Source organism: Dermacentor silvarum, chromosome 4 (assembly GCF_013339745.2).
Source record: "Dermacentor silvarum isolate Dsil-2018 chromosome 4, BIME_Dsil_1.4, whole genome shotgun sequence".
NCBI classification, from domain to species: Eukaryota; Metazoa; Arthropoda; class Arachnida; order Ixodida; family Ixodidae; genus Dermacentor; species Dermacentor silvarum.
The window spans coordinates 51,235,956-51,256,164 of NC_051157.2; the positions used below are offsets into that span (position 1 = coordinate 51,235,956).

General features: G+C 47.0%; 2 protein-coding genes across 3 annotated transcripts in view; one reads left to right on the forward strand and one right to left on the reverse strand.

The window, feature by feature from the left end:
* LOC119450006 (neurobeachin) overlaps window positions 1–20,209 on the forward strand; it is a 319,496-nt gene that overhangs the window by 205,566 nt on the left and 93,721 nt on the right. The gene's annotated exons all lie outside the window — the stretch shown is intronic.
* On the reverse strand, window positions 4,565–8,203 carry LOC119450008 (protein mab-21). Its single transcript, XM_037713340.2, has one exon. The coding sequence runs from the start codon at window positions 8,023–8,025 to the stop codon at window positions 6,739–6,741; it is 1,287 nt and encodes a 428-aa protein (XP_037569268.1). The 5' UTR covers window positions 8,026–8,203; the 3' UTR covers window positions 4,565–6,738.

Consider the following 20,209-nt stretch of genomic DNA (forward strand, 5'->3'; position numbering starts at 1 on the left):
CAAAGGGATGAAGTATACGATGCATGTCTAACCATAAAGAAGTGGTTTACTCATATTCCTGTCATGCGCTTTTGAGAAATTTCACGCTAAATTGACCTAGACATCTGTGTTGTCCCATATGGTGGAAATCAACCTAGAGGTGTGTTTCGAAATCACCGAGATTGCGTGAAAATACCGGACGCTGCAGCAACATGGCAATCTATACATATATACTGCATGTAGTTCCACCGTGTTCTCTGCGTTTAGGCAATGCAACTCTGTTTTTACCATAGCAAACATGAGGAGATAGTTATATGTTCACGTACATGGTGACGCAGCCTTTGGCATCTAATAGTGGTGTCTAAATTTTTTTTAAATGTTTTTATATATATATATATATATATATATATATATATATATATATATATATATAGAAGTGCCTCGAGCGACCAGTCGCACAGCAATATTGCGTGTATTCGCGTGCTTCTTTCACGCTCGGAAAAACACTTTTACGTAGCACGTATTAAGCAACAGGGAGCTGTATCGAGGGTTTTTTCATGTTGCTCTACAATTTTCGCATTGACACTTTTCAATGTAATTATAATATTTGAGAAGTTGAAGTTGATAATTAAGAATGATTATGTAATTAGGCGGAATGCGAAAATTCATCTGAGTATATCCAAGCGACGGCAAACAACATTATCTTGGTTCTGTCCAGCTACGTGGCATTTGCATATTTTTAAATCTTGGCGCATGATAGTTGGGACATCCTGTTTATGAGAACAAAAAAACTTAATCAATTCTGCCCCAGGTGTCGAAAACATGATCAAAAACTGCGCTTCACCGGCGAGGGGCACAGGACATTCGGTTCTGATAAACGCTCCGATAAACTAAAATAGTTAGTGAATTTTTAATAATTGGTGAATTATGCATTTCGATTTCTCGGGCAAGTAATGTCCACCTCTTCGAGTGGGCCAGATCAAGGACTAGAATTGTGCTTACTGCCACAGGCAATTCCAGAAATTACTTTATGTCTTCGCAGAAAGATCTGGTGTATATACCTATACGTATATTGCTATATAGCTAGCAACGAACTGAAGTATAGTTAACGGCGTGTTGTGCTTGTTTGGCTCTGTGTTTTCGTCGCCCTTGAGCTGTTTCCTACATTTAAGTTCTACAGACTCGCCTGATTTACCGCATTGATGCATGGTATGCAGTCGCTGGATAGCTCCGACACGTTGGTTTTTGGGAATGCATGGCATGCATGTATGATACACTGTCGGCGTGCACAAAATGAATGGCGTTCGAGTCAAGATAAATGGGAACGCACGTGTCCGTTTCCGTGTTCGCAGTATCGAATGCAGTATTTGTGAATTGACGTGATTCAGGGCCGGACGTGCAAAGTTATGAGCGCGTGCAGTATGTTCAGCGCGCCCGATCACTTGACATTGATGGCGGCGCATTCAATGTCAGATCGGGCGCATAAAATCTGTACTCATTGATTCTTACTTTCTCTTTGGTGTTCTGATTTCACTTTAAGCTGACGCTGTGGTCATGCAAGGCTCGTATTCACAAAAACGTCTCCTATGTGTGTAAGTTCCGTCCACGATTAGCCACATCAGTGCGGATCGACTTGTTACCATGCTATAGTGTCTATCATGAGTGGCAGGCGCCCGAACGCCGGTCAATCAGGAAACGATTTTAGGCAAAATGACTTTTGTGAATGCAGGCCCTGATTTTCCGTGGCCCATCAGGTGTGTGATTACATTTGTTATGGCGAAGTCAACCACGCTACTCCGCTATGAATACATCTATATTTTAATCAGGATGCGAGTCAACGAAAGGGCCACGATGACATCTCACAAGTCTTACAAAGATAATCTTGAACGTAATAATATTATCTACAGTGCAGAACAGAAAACAAAAATTCTTAGCTCTACATATGCCTCGTTTAAAGAGCTGCGCCACATGTGTGAGTTGTCTCTGAAGCTTCGGTTAAGACGCACTGATGAAGGGTCAAATAAGAGAAGGGAAGGCGCAGCCTTAAAAAGCGATGCGGCTTAGTCGTTTTCATGAAATTTACTTGTGAGGCATACATGGCGCATTTGTTCTGCGCACGCTGCCGTTGCCTAACTCAGCCAGCGCTCCTATACCCGAATCCCACGAATATACCCGCGGCACGCCATGACAGGCGAGGCGGGAGGATGCTCCGCTGTTATCGATCCAAGATGGCTGGCTCGTGTTTCGCGTGGGTTGTGGTCGTGGCGCGCCTTGCTGGCACGATCACCACATAGTTGACACCTTTCCTCGGGCACAAGGAAATGTTTTCAAGGTTGGCTGATTCCGTGTTGTCCCTTCGAAAATTTTGGCTGCGTCGCATTTGGCTAGGGAGAGTCAAACTGCTATTGAAAGGAGCTATATACAGCTATAGAGAGAAAATCACCTTGTTGAGGCCAGTATACAATTGCCAGTTATTCTTTCCAGTTAACTTTAATTTTTGCCATACAGGTTAAAGTGAACACGGCACGTTCTGCATACACCGCGTGCAAGCCAATGACAACGCGTATATATTACAAGAGCTTGTTGAAATATTCAGCTCATGTCATCTTTTTAGGCTGATTCATTCATGGAAATGTAATTCGTGTCTGATTATAGGTTCTGACGACTCTAGAAGCCTGCACACTCTGTACGTAACCATGCGTTGTTATTATAATGTGTAATTCTACGCGTCGTGCTGGAATAACTTTGACATCCAGGGATCTAATTGTCCTATTTTATATTATGAATATTATATATAATATATACATAAGGATATGTTGTAGGGGTGAGGACTTCGAAGTTGAATTCACTACCCCTCACCCTCTGTTCCCTCTCTCCCGTCCGCTTCAGCACACAGTTAATTTGCATACATTCGCGTTCTCACAGTATGGTATACTTGATTGTGCTATGTGCGTATTCCCAGACGATGACGTAACCTCATAAATCCTACGCATAAACTGGATTAATCGTAATTATACACGAGACTGAATATATTTGTATGAATATTGCTTCGTCCTTAGCGCCAAGTTCTTGCTATTCAGTTGAACAGCAAGTTCCGTAGAGGCATTTCTTACTTCCGCGTCTAAGATTGCGTTCCTTGGGACGGCATGTCACTTGATTCTGGCTTGCACTTGTAATGTTTTCCTTGTGAGTGACATCTACGTACAAAGACCTAGACATATACCCAGCGTTGTATGCTTTCTTTCTCGTTTCTCTAAGAAAACCTCTATTTCAATATTTTTATCGCTCTTGCCTCGGTCAGGCCTGAAATGCACACGGATATAACGTGCGGATATATAGGTCTTATAGGAACAAGTTACTATAGGTGCGAACTTTCCCTTGGTATATGACCCTGGTCTCTGTGGCTTTCTGGTGCATTTATCGCGACGTTTATAAGGAAATGGGCATCAGTAGCTCGTGCATGTGACCACGTATCAGGAATGTCACAGTCGCTTCCACCCGTCGCTTCAGCTCTTCAACACGGTAAGAGGTTGCCTTTTTTCCCCGTGATAATGGTTCGCTGTTATCAGCGAATTATTAACGCAGTACTTCTTTAGAAGTATAGCGACAAATGTGGGTGCATATATCCTCCTCGGGATAAAATGGAGGCGAGGCAGTTAACTTATAGCAAAAGTCCCTTGATGAAATTTACCAGGGAAATTCACTGACTATTTAAAACACATCATTAAAAAATCTTACTAGAAATGTGGCTAAGGCTTCAGAGTTGTCGTTAAGGTGACTGAAATCCCGCTAAATTTAGCGACTTTCTCGCAGTGTTGCCAACAGTGCTGCTGAGGCTGCATATATATTGAAAATTCCGCAGAGTTGCATTACTATGTCCTTCTCCTGAACGCGACGTTTTCTTCTTCATTTCTCTATGTCTCCGTCAATTTCTTCGGATGTTCAGATTTTCGTACTGAAAGATCTGTGTTCACGCATGCATGTGCGCCTCTAGCCGCAGTGGCTTTCACATTGAATCACATACTTTGGGAACACACTCACGTAAACGTTATCGACCGTGGAGCCCGTAATGCTTCTTAACGGCGTGGAATTGCCTCTGTCTCAACCGTCACATAGTGCAGACAAACACCGAGGGAGACACTGTGCAGAACTATGTGCACTTCGTACCAGTTTGTTCTAGTAACGTTGCTTGGTACGAAGCTCATCGTAGCAAGTTCGCTCGCGGTGAACTGGGGTCGTATTTTCAGTCTTTCACGTTGAGGGATGTACTTTCACTTTGGCATGTCACCACCTCTATCGTTACGCCTCACAGGAGTGACTGTGCCCTTCACTTAAGCGCTAATAACGCTGATATAGGAACTGTGTCATTCGATTTGTCACATCCACATCCGCTTGCACATGTATAGCTTATCGGCGCACACTGATATTGGCATCCCAGGTAGTGATCGATCGACGTTATGGCCTCATGTCCTGCCTGTCTGCTTCGTGAAGGACATATATACGTATATATGCGCACGAGCAGGAAGATACCCCGTTAGTGATGGGAATTGAAAAGGCACAGGTACATGAAAACAGAGGATTCGTATTCTATAGCAAGTTTTATTTCTCATTCTATAGTATTTCTTTTCTCGCTTTTCTTTTTTTTCTTCACAACAAATCTGAAAGATGCCAACACGACAGACATGTCAAGACAACAAAGAATAAAAGGTGTTGCACACTTTTGTTTTCCCTTGGCCTTTGAACGCGCGCTTGCACGACAAGATAGGCATGGTCGGACAAAGTACATTCACATTCTATAGCTTAGTGAATGTGGCTGCTGCATTAGGGCGCGCATGTACAGACTTCTGTGATCTTAACGGACTTACACAGCACATCCTGCAGTAACGATAACAGGCATGAAGATAAAAAAGTATATGGTGTACCGGCCAGAAGCTGCGACACCACTTTTGTTAGTCTGTGAAGACTGCTTAAGTCATTCATTGTTTGTTCTGAAGGAGAAGCGACACATTCGCATTCTTCTTTCCGAAAGGGTTCGCTAAACGTGAAAACAGCTGCACTGTTCACGCGCATACGAACACAATTTGGCCTGAGTGTTCAATTGACGTAAGTAGGTCGAGCGGAAAATAGTAATAATATCCGGCAACTATAAAGCATGCAAGCCTTCTGTTACACTTAACTCGTTCAGAGGGGTGACCCTTCCAAACGTAGATACGAAAGATGTCATCTTGTCCCTCTTGTTCAGCGAAACTTAATCGCTGTAGATGGGGGAGCTGTCACGTCCCGCGTGCTGCACATGCTATACGCATCGCAACAATGACACATCTAATTTTTAGGGTTCCGTGAGCTTCATGCCTGCGACGCACTGTTCATATTCCCATATATATGACGCTGTCATGTCGCGAAGCGGCTATACATATAGGGAGGAAATCCAGACAGTGTTGCTTTAAGTACACGGGTTCTGAGTATGTAGACTGTGACTGACTGACAGGCTCTCGGCAGCTTGTACAGCTCGAGGGCCTGGACAATGCCAAACGATAAACGGTTGACCGGTATCAGGTGTAAACATGTCCAGCTAGCTTCAGGTGTTCAACTACAGTGTTCTGACAGTAGATCTATACAGTACACTGCTACAACTGATGTAAGTATCATTATGCGTGGCAACCATATATTTGCTGCTGCAGTCTCGCTCTTGTTTCGCCGTAAGTGAAAGGCCAACATTTTTCGTTGCCGATTTGTGTACGGCTAACTAAAAGCACACTTTTTTTTTCTTGCGATGTACGTAAGGTGAGTATATTTCACTGCATTGCTCTCTAAGTTGTTTTTCTACAATGTAGAACAACTTCAATTTTACGCTTAGCTATAGCTGTGCATGCTGTCTGCTCCTGCGAACTATATATGGGAATGTTCGCATAAAATTGTTTTTGGAACAGCAGTTATTCATTGAGCATTACAATACTGCATAGGATCAATTACATCATATATTTTGGCCTACAACAATGCTATCAGTCGTTTAAAACTAGGTTGCTTGGGTATAGCCTGTCCGGTCAATAGCATATGTCATAATATCGTTAAGGAAATCCCACTGCAGTGACTCGGCTATTGCTTGGCATCGTCCTTTCGTTTATTTCTGCAAAGAACGACAGTCTTCGAAAAGTATAAATTGAGGACATCTAATGTCACACACGTACAGACAGCCAGCGTATACATCGCCACATGCGACCTCTCTCGGTGACCTGGTAGAACTATCGAGCTTTATCGGGACTAGCCTGGTGAGAGACCATGTTTATACATACATCTATAGCACAGGGATGCGAGTTCGACAATAAATACCTACAGCGGGCGTGCGGAGCGACTACTCTGAAGGTTGGAACAGAGCGCGATGTCCTTCCCAGTCGTCTTCGTCCATTCGTCGCTCTTTGCACCGGTCGCGAGAGCACTCGCACACAGCGCTGCTAGACGCCGCGCTATGGCCACCGTTCCATTTTAATGGCCCACCCGCGGACACGCGGAGGCACTGCGTCGAACACGAAACTGTATGGCCACCGCACTCCGGGACACACGGACACTTCGCGCTTGGTCTCAGAACGCGAAACCGGTCGGGGACCACTGCGTCCTGCAGGTTTGAAGACAGTCGCGCGCCGTGGGGAGCGTGCTGACGAGTGGAGTGGCGGGTTGCACGATCACAGGCTCTTCGTTCGACGGCCTATAGCGCCGCCTGCATGTATACACCATAGTATATTAGCAGCGAGCAGAGTCAGTTCAGAGCTTCTCCAGCGACCTGTGGTTCGTGAGCAGCTCGCGCGTGAGCCTCCACGTCTGCTTGGCCGCGTTCTCCAGCGCACCGGCCGACTTTCCCTTGAAGAGGTCCAGGTGGGGCAGGAAGTAGTGCGGGCAACGGCGGCACTGCAGACACGAGATGAGCTGCAGCAGGATGCCGTTGAGCCGGTCGCCGAGGCACGCGTCGTCCCACTCGAGTTCGCGCGGGTGCTTCTCGCACTCGTACAGCAGCAGCGTCTTGAGGTGGTACGCGGACACCGGGTTTCCCGGCAGGTCCAGGTGCCGGTCGCGCAGTGTCTTGAGCACGCTCAGGCAGCGCCGGCGGCAGCCCCCGGACAGGAGCCTGTTCTCGGCGTCGAGGAAACAGAGGACCCACGCGTCGCCCTCCATGGACGACTGCTTGCCCTGTAGGGTGGCGCACTCCTTGGAGAGCAGGTCGAACCCTTCGGCCTTCACCTCGGCCACCAGGTTCGGGTTGGGCCACGGGATGTGCGCCACGGGCCAGTGGGCCGCCGACCGGGGCCAGAGTCCCGCGCAGCGGAACGCCGGCGTGATCTGAACCACGTAGCGCTCGCGGATCCGCAGCCGCACCTCGCTCGTGTCGGCCAGCATCTTGACGCTGTCCCGGTAGCTGCACTTGTCGCACGCCTGCGCCACGAGCGTCTGGAACCGCGAGCGGATCTTGCGCGCCGAGAGGTAGCCGGAGGCGGTGATGAACTCGACCCAGAGCGACATGGAGCGCTTGCGGCCGTCGCTCAGCTTGAGCACGGCGCAGCCGGGCAGCGTGCCGTCGTCCACGAAGTTGAACACGCCCATCTGGTTGAGGTAGAGCACGGCCTCGAACTCGGTGGGCGATATTACCTCCATGCCCTCGAAGTGGCCGTTGCAGTCGTTCAGCGAGGAGATGAATCGCGGCTCCTGCACCTCGACCTCCTTGAGCACGTCCTGCACCACGCGGCACACCTCGCGGAGCGTCTTGGCGACGCCCGCCTTGCGCGTCTGCACGCGCTCGCCGTAGAACTTGTTGAGCTGGTAGAGGAGCTTGGACTGGGCGCCCATCATGTCCGACGGAACCAGCATGGTATGCCTGGGTTGCTGGCCGCGGGGCCGCAAGCAGACACGAACTCGCGCTCCTGCTGCCTCTTCTGCTTCTCCGGCCGGCGTGCTCGTCGCGCTGCGTTTCGGCACGGAACGCGGCGGCGGGAGGCAGCAGCGATTGCGGCGCGGGCGAGGCCTGCCTCTCCCGAACGACCGGCCCGCTCCGCCCATGACTCCGCCTCCGTGGCTGGCGCGCTGCCGTCGGGGGGTCGCACTCCTCCTCCTCCACCGCCGGTGCCCCCCGCCGGCCGGCCGGCGTTGCCGCTGGCGCGCTCGGCGCGGCGCGACGTGGTTCGCACGCCTTCCCGCCGCCACATCGCGATAGGGCTCTGCTGTTCGCTGCCTTCGGCTAGGGCTCCGGCTGCTGGTCAGTGCAGCTTGGCGCTGGCTGTGTCTCTTACTTCGGGATACCCATGCTAACCGCGTGTCTCGTCATTGACCTTGCCGTTTCAGTCACTCCTTCGAAGTGATACGGCGTCAATAGCCGACGCATACTGAGGTTCTGTGTTCATCACGTGGTAGCAGCGCAGCGCCCATATATTCGCCGTATGTGCTAGTCAGCAGAAGCAGCAAGAACGGGCGTCTTCTGATTGCAGGCAACCGTCATCGGTGTTCGCGTACGACCTCCCGGCGAACAGCTTGCTTTGAATTCAAAGACCACATTGGCATCCCAGTTTCCCCCAATATATGTTGTCTGTGCAGGAACGGCGAAACGAAAGAGAGAGAGAGAAATTGCCGTCCTACACCTCGAGAAGAGGCGCCGAGCCGTGCTCCCTCAAGGGCTGCAGAAGATAGCGCCAACCTTTCCTTTTCCAAATGAACCACTTAGTAGTAGGCTTAGCGAAGCCAAGCTTTCAGCGCCGACGGTCTCCGTCAACGCTGAGGTCTGTGAAATCCCTTAGTTGGTTGGTGGACGTCGTGACGTGATGACTGCACAGCTTCGGCACGCTGAAATGGCTTATTAGGTACTTCGCAACCCCAACTATTTCGCTTCGTTCGCTCGTCGGCGGCCTTCTGCTCCTCATGACGACAGTATCAAACTTTTGTGCAACGCCACCCTGAGAAAAACGTCAGTAATGTATCCCGCTCCACCAAGGCGTGTATTGCAGCCAAGACGCACTGCTATACTCAATGGCGCCGTATATGGAGTAGGGATCAAACTTCAAATTGTTTGTTTTTTTTTTTGTATAAAAGAAAAATTACTCGGAATAAACGTGTTAGGTGTCTTCTATGAAATAGGCAACTTTTCATATTTTTAGGTGAACCACCTCAATGCGAAAATTACAGCCGGAAACGTGAAAAAAAAAAAAAAAAAAAGCAGTTTCTACAACTTTGAGATCATTTTTCTCTAACATTTCGTGGTCGTAGCATGTCAAAATACTTCAGCCTATTATTTGGCCATTTTCCAAGAATAGTTAACAGAGCAGCTGTGGATCAACCTAAAGTTTTTATTGCAAAAATCACAGGAATGGCCCAAATTTGCTTTATTGCTCGCACTATAAGTTCATCAAAAATCAAGGGTGGAGCCTATGAAGTGCGTTGTAGAGCGCTATCTTTCTAAGTTAATGAGACGAAATTTTTGCTTTCTCTGAATTAAGATTCCTTTCTTTGCGATTTTATTTTCTCGACGGTATCATGCTTTATCTTTAAGAAGGGTAGAATTCAAATGGCGCTCAGGCAGACAATTTTTTTTCTTCGCATGAAATATTTTTGGAATGCGTTTCTTTGGACCTACTAAATGCCCACAATTAAAGAATAATAATAAGAAGAAGCAGTAAGTCGGAGAGGTTCAAGTTACTGGCTGGTGCGCGTTCGGCGTCGAATGACCCTTCTATTGCACGTACAGGTTGTCAAGTAATATTGGCACATGTGCCTACATGTTACCTTATCATAAGAAGCCGACAAAGACACCCGGGACAGCATAGGGGAAATTACTTGCACTTATTAATTGAATTAAAGAAATCATAAATTAATGGAAATAAAAGTGGATGAAAAAACAACTGGCCGCAGGTGGGTCCCGCACCCACGTCATCGCATTACGCGTGCGATGCTCTTACCAATTGAGCTACCGCGGCGCCGTTTTCCCATCCACTTTCTGGGGTATTTATGTTTACCTACTATAGAACTAAACCTGGGAGTGTTAGCCAGCGCCACCACTCATGGCCTTGGCGGCGAATGTGGAACATCCTTTCTGCCGCAGGCGTCACGTGTATACGTGATCTTTTTGGGTGAAGGCAACTGGTTGATAAACCCACACATGTTACCTGACGGCATCAATGCTGCCGGATTCAAGGCCTCGCTGTCCCGAGGCACATGCCCTACCACGCCTGCGCTCGTTTCAACTTTACGTATACAGTGGAAACGAGCGTGCTATTATTATTCTGTAAGGGAGTGTGCCGGGGGGTAAAAAAGGGCGTTGCGCTTGTAACAATATATTACCTGCTCTACTTGCTCAATTTAACCATAAGAAAGATGTTGTTTTATCCAGTATAAATTTAACCGACATTTTACTGCACAAAATTTTTATTTAATAATAATATTATTCGTGGTAAGTTGGGCAGCCACCACGATCATCGTACTTGGGCAGAATATTGGTCTCGACACTGCGCACAATTTATATTGCAGAAAGAAGAACACAGATGTGTTAACAATGTGTATAAGGGTTTTAATTTCTTGTATAGGAGAGCAGGAGTAACCGGTATATACCAATTTTTTTAGGTATAATTCACGAGAAAAAGCTAACATTAGTGTATAATTAAAGAGAATCCAACTGATCTTTCTTGCTGAAGAAAGCTGCAGGCCCCATATTTCGAGCAATTACACAGAATTCCATGAGCATCTGTATCACTGCAGCTTTTGTTTATGAAGCGCCAAGTTCTACGTGAGGAAGCGTATAATATGATCATTTGGTGCGATCCAAGTGGAAGCGATTGTTCAGTCCTGCAAGCAAAAGTATATGTTCTGTATACACTTCGAGCTGTGGCTCTATAGCAGATTCCATATACATCCAGGAAACTTGCACCGCTGCCGCTTTTAGCACGTAAACACATTCAGTAGCCAACCTGGGTACAGGTGAAAAATATCAGAAGCAGAATCCACTTTATTTCCAACACACAAGTTGGGGGGGGCCCCAGGATCTTATGTGTATCGAAAGAAACCCTACAAAATCGCACACAACTGCTGACCTCTTCTAAAAATACACAAGCTATATATATATATATATATATATATATATAGGGGTCCTTTTTTGTTCTCCACTGATCCATTGCTCGGCCTTTCTCCCGATTCGATTTGTTTTTTCAGCCTTCACAGTGATGTATATATCATGTTTCCAATTTTCAACGCTACCATGGTGAAAGCTTCTATGTTGGTTCCTCACGGTTGTTCACTGTATTTCTCTTATGCAGTACTACACACGTTAAGTTAAAACACGTACCTTTCGCAAACAATTTATCTCCATGGAACTAAAAGGAGCATGCAGTCCGAGTCATCGCCACTCCCCTAGACGTCGATGTCGTTAGAGTCAGATGACATTTCGCGGCCATAGAATTAAGAGCTTATAGATTACGTTTCACCCGCTATGTGATAAAAAAAGACTTCAAGGTGCACATTGTTGCTTTTTTCTTTTCCAACATAAATAACTTTCCACCACCGTAAACAAAATCATTCTTATATGTTAAAGCTGATTAGCATCTACTCAACCGAAAAGGTGTGTAGACAAAAACTGTCTTGCTTCAATGTATATGGGTCTCGGAAATCAACTTACAACGGCCAGAACGTACTTGAATCACTGACAGCGCGCGCTCCGTGAGGCGTCTGCAATAATTGTGGCGTCTGCCAGAGTTTAGCTCTGGCGTACAGCTGCATGTATAGTGCGTGTGGCATGCAGATGATGGCACGGTATTCAAAGATATATATGCTGCAGAAATGCAACAAGCGAGCGAAGAAAGCTCGAAATGTCGAGAGCATTTGCTTTTTGTTGCCGTTCGGTCTATACGTTGCGCATATGCGACAACGCGCAGTAAATGTTTAAGCGTGTGCAGCGATGACGCTGTGTGAACTCTGATCCTCATTCCTATACATCCGTGACACTGCCGAGTGTTGTACATTGTGGTGCGTATCTTATAGCTCGTGTTTTCTACATTGAAACGGTATACTCCTTAATGTAATTTTTTTTTTTAATTTAATACTTCAAGTTGGCGATGCAAGCTGTTGGCTTCATGTTGTGGCTAACGTTAATAAAAAAAAAATGATTCCCTCGGTTCCCATTCTTCTCACTCAGTCTTGAAAGTGTAATTTTCGATATATGAACAGGTCGCTCTATTTGAGTGTTTAAAGCGTAAAAGTAAAAGAACGTGCATAAATCATCCATAAAGTACAAAGCTCTTCTACGATGTGTCTTGGATCTTCTCCTCCAAACGCGTAACGTTTCTAGACAAAGACGAAACTGGCATAACTATACATTCTGTCAAAGTTTCGTTTTTTTTTTTTTCTTCTTTTTTTTCTGTCATATGTTCAGTTTACAGTGAGCTTTATTTGGTTGTATTTACGGGTAGCATTAACCGGCATAATAAAAGATTACTAAACCAACGTAAAATAACGAAAATGTATATATGTGCATGGATAGAAGATGTCGAGAAATGTAATACCGTCTCGTCTTGATAACTTTATTTGCTGTTCGCAAGTCATTTCGAAGTCATAATCGCTGGACTGTGGAGCGCGTCTGCGCGTATTTTCAGCCGTCCAGATCATTTGAATGTCCTCAACTGGGGGAATCAGAGGCGATTGTCTATTCTATTCTTTCTATGCCTGTAAGCAATGGTATACTATAACATTAATCGATTAGGCATTGTCAATTTCTTTGGCACCCTCGCAACGACTGCCTCCACTTTTCTTTCGAGAGCTTGGATGATATCCCGCCAGCGTGTGTACACGGTGCGCTAATATGCATGAAACGAAACACTTGATTAGCATTTCAGATCGATAAATTGCCTTACATTATATTTTTCGCTGAGAAACGAAGTACCGCCTTTTCAATTACAATTGATTGGAAATGAAAGTGGATGATACGAACTCGCGTGTTCGCATTACGCGTGCGGTACTCTTACCAAAGAAGTTACTGGGGCGCCGTTTTCCCACCCACTTTCTGCAGGGTATATATGTCTGTCTACTCGAATTAACGCTGGGAGTGTTGGCCTGCACCACTACTCACGGCCTAACAGTGCATGTGCATGGAACGTCCTATCTACCGCAGGCGTCACGTAATACGTGAACTTTTTGGGTGAAGGCATTTGGTTCAGTAAACCCACACATATGCTACCAGAAGGCATCAAAGCTGACGTGTTAGACCCTCGCTCTGTAATGAACGCGAAGAAATGAATCCGGTTAGCTTTACATATACATATGTAAAGCTAATGTAAACCTAACAGGCAGTGAAGCAAGGAAAAGATAGGGGAAATTATCTGAGGTTGAAATCGAAATGTATAAAATAATGATGAAATGGGGGAATGAACGTGGTCGAAAAGATAACTTGCCGCCGGTGGTAGCCGAACACACAACCTACCCATTGCTCGTGCGTTGCACTACAATTGGGCTACGTTGACGGCTATTAGTCCGTCCACTAACTTGAATATTTATGTTTACTTTAGATCTAGCCCTAAGAGTGTTAATTAGCCATGCAGCGACACTCAGAGACATGGTGGGCGCATGTGAAACATCCTTATTTGCCCGATGTCATCACATAACACGTGAACTTATGATAGCGTATGCACTTGGATAAAAATGCTCGTATGTTACCCTGTTGACATCAAGGCTGACAGATTCTAGACCCTCGCTGTGAATGAACAAGAGAAGAAGGGAAACCAAGGGGCTCCTATTTTGTTAATCATTACCACATAAAACCAACAGACAACGAAGCCAAGGAAAGCATAGGTGAAATTAGGTGTGGTTGAAATTGAAATGTAGAAAGTAACGATGAAAAGGTAAATGAAAGTGAACGAAAAGGTAACTTGTCACCGATGGGAGCCGAACCTATATATATACACGTTATGTGGGTGGTACTGGAGCAGTGAGTTTATCCCGGTCCATCTCCCTTTCAAGAGGGCACAATCTGTGTCGTGTGGTATGCTTGAAAGACGTAGTTTCCACTCTCATTTAACACCTGGCAAGACACTCGTCTCTCCTCTCGCCTTCGTCCTCTCTTTAGTCCGCCTACAGATATGTGCACGAAAGAGGCGTGGGAAACTGTTGCATCTTGCTCAAATTATGGTCGTCGAGTATTTTGCAAACCTGAGTTATCTTTCGACCCGGGACACGGGGTATACGCATCATTTATGTGGCTCTCCGACGAAACGCGTTTTAATCACCTCACTCTATGGTACCAGGCAGCGTTGCCCTCCGTGCGTATTTAGCGCTAGCGTTGTGAGAAGCGTTGTCGTGTGCGTGAACCTCTGTGTCTATAGACCGTTTCATAAATGTTCACATCGTCATTTCACAGGTTCACTCCGTAAAGGGACCCGCCGTTGTTCCTTTTCGCTATGCGCCATACACTTTCCCTCAGAGCTCTTCGCAGACCTTGCGTATGAGCTACGCCAATCAATACATTTTGTCTTTGTTCATGTGTGAATGCCCATCGCGTTGTTGTAATAATGTGTTCTAATATAGAGCAGTCGGTTAAGGTGGCAAAGCGACAACGCAGGATTGGCGCCCTGACGAATAAAAGCGTGTATGGAGTGCACAATCACGGTGCTTATATTGTATACATGTCGGCCAATCCGTCTTCATTTCTAGACTGCATGCCTTTCGTATAACTCCCTTTTTGCAACGTCCCTGCGTGCAACTTTCGTCGAACAACTTCGGGAATTGGGCCCGTATTCATAAAAAATAGTTCTTACGCTAGAACTGTTCTGTTCTATAATGCATATTGAAATCTTTTTGCGCACACAATCGACACGGACACAGTGAAGGGGGGACACACGAGCGCTTTGTGTGCCCCCCCCCCCCCCCCTTCACTGTGTCCGTGTCGATTGTGTGCGCAAAAAGATTTCAATATGAATTCGTACCAACTCGCCCAACTATCAGTTCTGCTGCTGTTCTATAAGAGCACAAGCCAGCCGGTCTTGATGCTGATATACATTATCGAAGGCGACCGGCCAATCAGACCGATGGCAAACAGCACTTCAAACGAACGAATAGCTTTATGATTTCGGCATCTCATTATTTCCATTAGATCGCGCTAGCGCGCGCCCTAAAGCACCATAATAAAGTTTTTCACCCATCCATCAACAGCAGTAGCTTGCCCTTGATCTCTTGTTTCTGTCGAACCGCCAACATTGTACGTATTTTCGTACCATGTTTTGTAGATATAAATAGTTGCAGCCTTGTCAGTCAACTTTGAATCCTATACATGTCGCTGTATGTATACAACCCCATACCCCGTACATGCCCTCAACCTTGCCAAGGTTGAACCTTGCCGGATTCAACCTTGCCTGTCGCGTCAGGCCGCATGCCTCTCCAACGCAAGCGAAATGAGCAAGTAATTGAGCAAGTCACAGACAGCATCAAGCTATGAAAACACATGCTTAAGGCATGCGGTGCAAGAAAACTCTTGCACATGCGCTTCATCTAAGCAATAAAAGGGTACGCGGTTCCTGGGGAGGCTTAGCTTACGAGTTTCTATATCAACTGCGCACAAAAGCATCAAGAGCCGAATTAAAAGATCTTTTCATTCGTGAGATCTCTTTGGCACTGACCGGCATCCTTCGCTATATACGCGTAAATAGAGTACGTCCAGCATATACTTCGCTAGGACCTGCTCTTACGTAGAGCTGTATAAACTTAAGAACTCTCTTTTTCCGAATTGGGCCCAGAGGCTCTTCTCCACTATGGCGTTATGTCTCGAGCGCGACAAGCAGTGAAAAACCTACGCGATCATGCGATGCAGGTATCCCCGCATACTGCGAGTCTCTCGACGTCAAAACGTCGTCAGCCGATATCTCGAACGTATGTGGAGTCTTGCAGTTTCTACTCAATGCAACAGTATATATATTGAAACAAGTGTTTGAGTGAATCGTGTCCCATTGTGTGTGTATACGGCGAATAAGTATACAGCTAGCCAAAATCACTTAGGTGTCGGGCTATACCGTCGACAGGAACTATAGTATATGCTTTGTTAGTACGTTCAATCTGGGGGCATAACGAGTGTGTTGTGCGTCAAATTGTTTACGAACCCCGATTCACCGGTTCCTTTTTGGCTCCCAAACGCCTGGTGACATCTATCGATGTGGAGTTCTGTTCGTGAACCTCCTCGCCAGAGGAAATACTTTCCACTGGTGTGGTGCCTGCTTATGCCACCTGACAGTCAACCTAAGGATGCTCGGTTGTATGCAAGGTTTGCGACTGCCGGCACAGCTGAAATCCTCGTCCACGCCTCCCAAGTGCCGGTGACGCTTTCCTTTCGCACATAAGCGTCGTCGCAGTGTTGTGTACCTGGTGGGCGGGTAGTTCGCTACGCCCCCCTGGCGCAACGGCCCCTTCCTCTTCATCCCTTTAGTATTATTATTTTTTGAAGTACAAACGCACCGCTCCACCTTACTTAGCTCACAATCTTTCCGTTGGCCGGTAACCCTCGTGTGATCGTCCTACCGCAGGTTTTTTTTGCTCAAACGTGCTCTCTTAGAGGTGGGCGGAGCGTCCCAGTTTGCCAGCGACGCCTATTTACAACACCCCTTTCTATATACCGGCCCCTTCCCCCCCCCCCCCACCCCACCCCCCTTGTTCCCACCTCTTCTTTCCTGCAAGTATAGCAAACGCACACAAGGCGTATATCTGCCCTGTGTGCTGTGCCAACCCTTTGCGCAAGAAAGCGGAACGTTCCGCTTCTTTCTGCGCCCGGCACTTCAACCCCCAGCCCCCTCACTCCACTGCAGGTCGTGCTTTTCCGCTCACGCCAGCATCCGCCGGCAGCTAAGCATCTCTAACTATACCACGCAGCGAGAAGAGTCCGAATGTTTCCACACGCGCAGCTTTTCAGTGCACTGCTCGCGCCAGCTTGTCTGTTTCCATTCGTCGCATCTGCACGGCATGCTGCAGACTGTTATATCTGCCTTGTGCACAGCCAACGGTTGCGCCCTTCTCGACCATTCTGCTGACCATTTTCGGGGTATAGTAAAAGAAGTAGTGAGATATAAAATAGCTCCCGTTCTCTTATTGGGAACGCAGCTTGTACAGGATTCTGCACACTTCTGGTGTATTTGAGGTTGTCACTGAAAGTAGAGGAGCACCTTCATAAATGTATATAGGCGAAACCGCTTTCCTTTTTCTTCTTCTACTTCTTCTTCTTCTAGGTCTTGAGGTTCAGCCTGTAGGTCGAGTAGCGAAAGTCCTTTCTGATGGTTGCGTATTTGCGCCTGTCAGGCTCGACCGTTGCATGGTAGCTTAGTTTTCCTATAAAAAAAAAGAAAGAAAGAGAAAAACACTTTAATGATAATTTCGGCTGACCATTTTTGCTCGAATCAAGGCGTCGAGGTGACAGAGAATCCGAGATAGTCGCTCGTAGTTTAGCCAACACACCCGTATCACTGCCGCCAGGGGCGCATATAATAATACAGCATCCCCATTCTGAACTGAATGAACCGCGAACATAACTTTTTTTTTTTTTCTTGGTTCTATTTTTGGGAGCATTCGTAAGAGGGAGCTTTTGTTCTATTTCTGAAGGGACGAGAGCTTAATTTTTTAGTGCTTACTCAAAATTGAAAACTATATATATATATATATATATATATATATATATTGTGGTTGCACAGTTAAGGTCCAAAAGTAAGTATCTATCACCTTTGTTTAGTATTTTCATCGTGTGCATGGCACTCTTCAGTAGCTCGAGAACGTATACGGAGTGACAGTTCCTCCAGTACAGGATGCCGCGGAAACGCCCGACTGTATGCCGTTTTGTTAGTGGTTCGATTATTCTGACCTCTAATTAGGAAGTCTAGCTATCGGAATAACGGTTTCACTGCGGTAGCACTGGATCCCGTGCCTCCGAGGTCGCACGCATGCCATCGCATTGTACGATACATGGCGCTTATATTATGAGCGCTGGAATTAAAAGCTGATGAGAGCTTTAACCATGCATGGTCAGTGGTGGAGATAAGCAAGAGATGCTTAGAGTATTCGTGGAATGGTATGGTAAAGCTTTATTGAGATAGGGATGGCTCATCGACCTACTAAGGGTGAATGAGTTGGGTAATTGGGAGATGAGGACAGGGCCAGTCACCGAGGAATGCTTCCCCGCGTAACCATGCGGAGAATTCCCGATTCTGCAGCAAAGGCGAACAGCGCTCGCAGAACATTGTCGGCCTCCGCCGAGGGACGGATGTGGAATAGAAGCGGGGAAAACATATATGGAGCTGGGGCCGTCCCAGGCACATATAGGTAACTGTGCAATGTGGAGATGGGGGCTTTGGTGACGAGAGAGAGAGAGAGAATATATAAGGAGGTGCGCGGGATTCTGGACGGCGGTAAATGTGGTGAAGCCACATTGGCTTGGGCAGGCTAGGCCGTCATTTGTCGCGGCCCTGATTTAAAAGTGTTGCCAATATAAATCAACATTATCATCGTGGTTCATATATGCATCACGTCTCCGCATTGTGTCTTTTTTTTTTCGGACTCCAGATAGCTAATGACGTGGTGTTAGTTAAACTTATATTGAGTATTTGTAAAAGAAAAAAAAAAGAAGCTTAGTGAGCAACAGTTTCCTTGAATGATTTTTGACAAGTTAGCTTGTCTCACGCATACTATTCAACGCTGTCCTCGGTTCATTTTAAAGAATTCGGACTGGGGCGCGGTGGCAACTATACAGTGTTCGACATATCACCATTTGATCCAGACTCGTGCATCGCTATCGCCGAAGGATGAACAGAATTACTGTTCGTTTTGTTATCTTCAAGTCTTGCTAAGTGTCAATTGGCCTTCCAGGGAACCCTTGCAGACTTTCCGTGAGCTGCCCTTGTAGGTGACGGCCGGAATTATATGAGAGGTTCGATATCAATGTATCTAACTCCCACAGGTTCTGAAGCCATGTCCTTGCTTTGCTGATTTGCTCCTCCTTATATTTCTGAATTATTTCAGTGAACACGTTTAATAGCTGGATTCCTTGTGAGTGCATAGAAGCACCGCAAAAACATTGCACATCACTATACTCATTACCAAACGTAGCAGTAGTGACCAAGTACGAACGCAACCCGAGAGATAATCTAATCACCGCTTCAAAGTTTCGCACTTGTACAAGTAGGAGTTTTGCGAAGGTATATGCAAAATAGCCGCGTTCATAACTTCGCTCGGAGATTTGTGTCCCCTCGAAAAAATAGCGTCTCCATATCACTATCCGATGTCCGTAAACGAAAAAAAAAAAATACAACCGAATTGTGCATCAGTGGGATCGAACATTTTCGGGGCGCTTCTAGTTTACATAACGGTTCCAGTGACTTAATTTTCTCGCGCGTTGCCTCTCTTTATGTGTGCACGTGTGTGTTTCTGATTTGAGTGCGCACGACCTTGGTGCGCATAGATAGCCTGTGAGGGCCGCCTTTACGCTCAATCCGCACGGCATTCCGCACGCGTGTGGACGTCTGAAAAATTACGCATGTCGCACACAGGTGCACAAACTTCAGTTTACTCTGGGCCCGCACGAACAGTGTAAAGCGAAATTTGTGCACGTTTGTGCGACACGTGTAGTTTACCGCACCTCAGCACGCGTACGGGAAGGCCGTGCGGAAAGGCCGTGCGGATTGAGCGTATACCCTAACAGCTTCTTCCCTTTTGATCCTGCGCCGCTTGAATAGCAGAAATAACAGCACCGCTGCGCGCGCGGCGTGCTGTAATGACAGGAGGGCGGCGGTGAGGGCGCAAACAAGAAGCCCTCGCCACGCGACACTTCGCGGGGCGAATTAGCAGCCCGTTATGTGACGCGTGCGCTTGCCAGCTTGGCCGAGATGCTCTCGTGACACGCACACCACACACACTTGCGCTCGTTCTCCCTTCTGTATCGGCGCGCAGCAGCGCGGCTATCAAAACTGTTCTGTCGTGCCTCTTCTCTACGTATGCGTACCCACACGCTAACGCACACACCGCCAGGCGCCCCCTCGCGCTCTCTCTGATCGCTGTCCGCGCGGACCGAGAGAAGTGCACGGTTGCAGAGGCCGGCATCACCGTATAGCCGATCGAGAAGGGGGGCTCAGCGGGAGCACGCCCATGTTTGCAGAACCCCCCGTCGCGATCGCTGCGGGTACCCCACTCGACTGGATCCCCCCCTACGCTCGCCCCCCTTCCCCAAAGCGATACCCCCCACCCGTCCGTTTGA

What these genes read in the sequence shown, in the direction of transcription:
- LOC119450008 (XM_037713340.2), bottom strand. Translation starts at nt 8,025, where the DNA reads ATGGGCGGAGCGGGCCGGTCGTTCGGGAGAGGCAGGCCTCGCCCGCGC.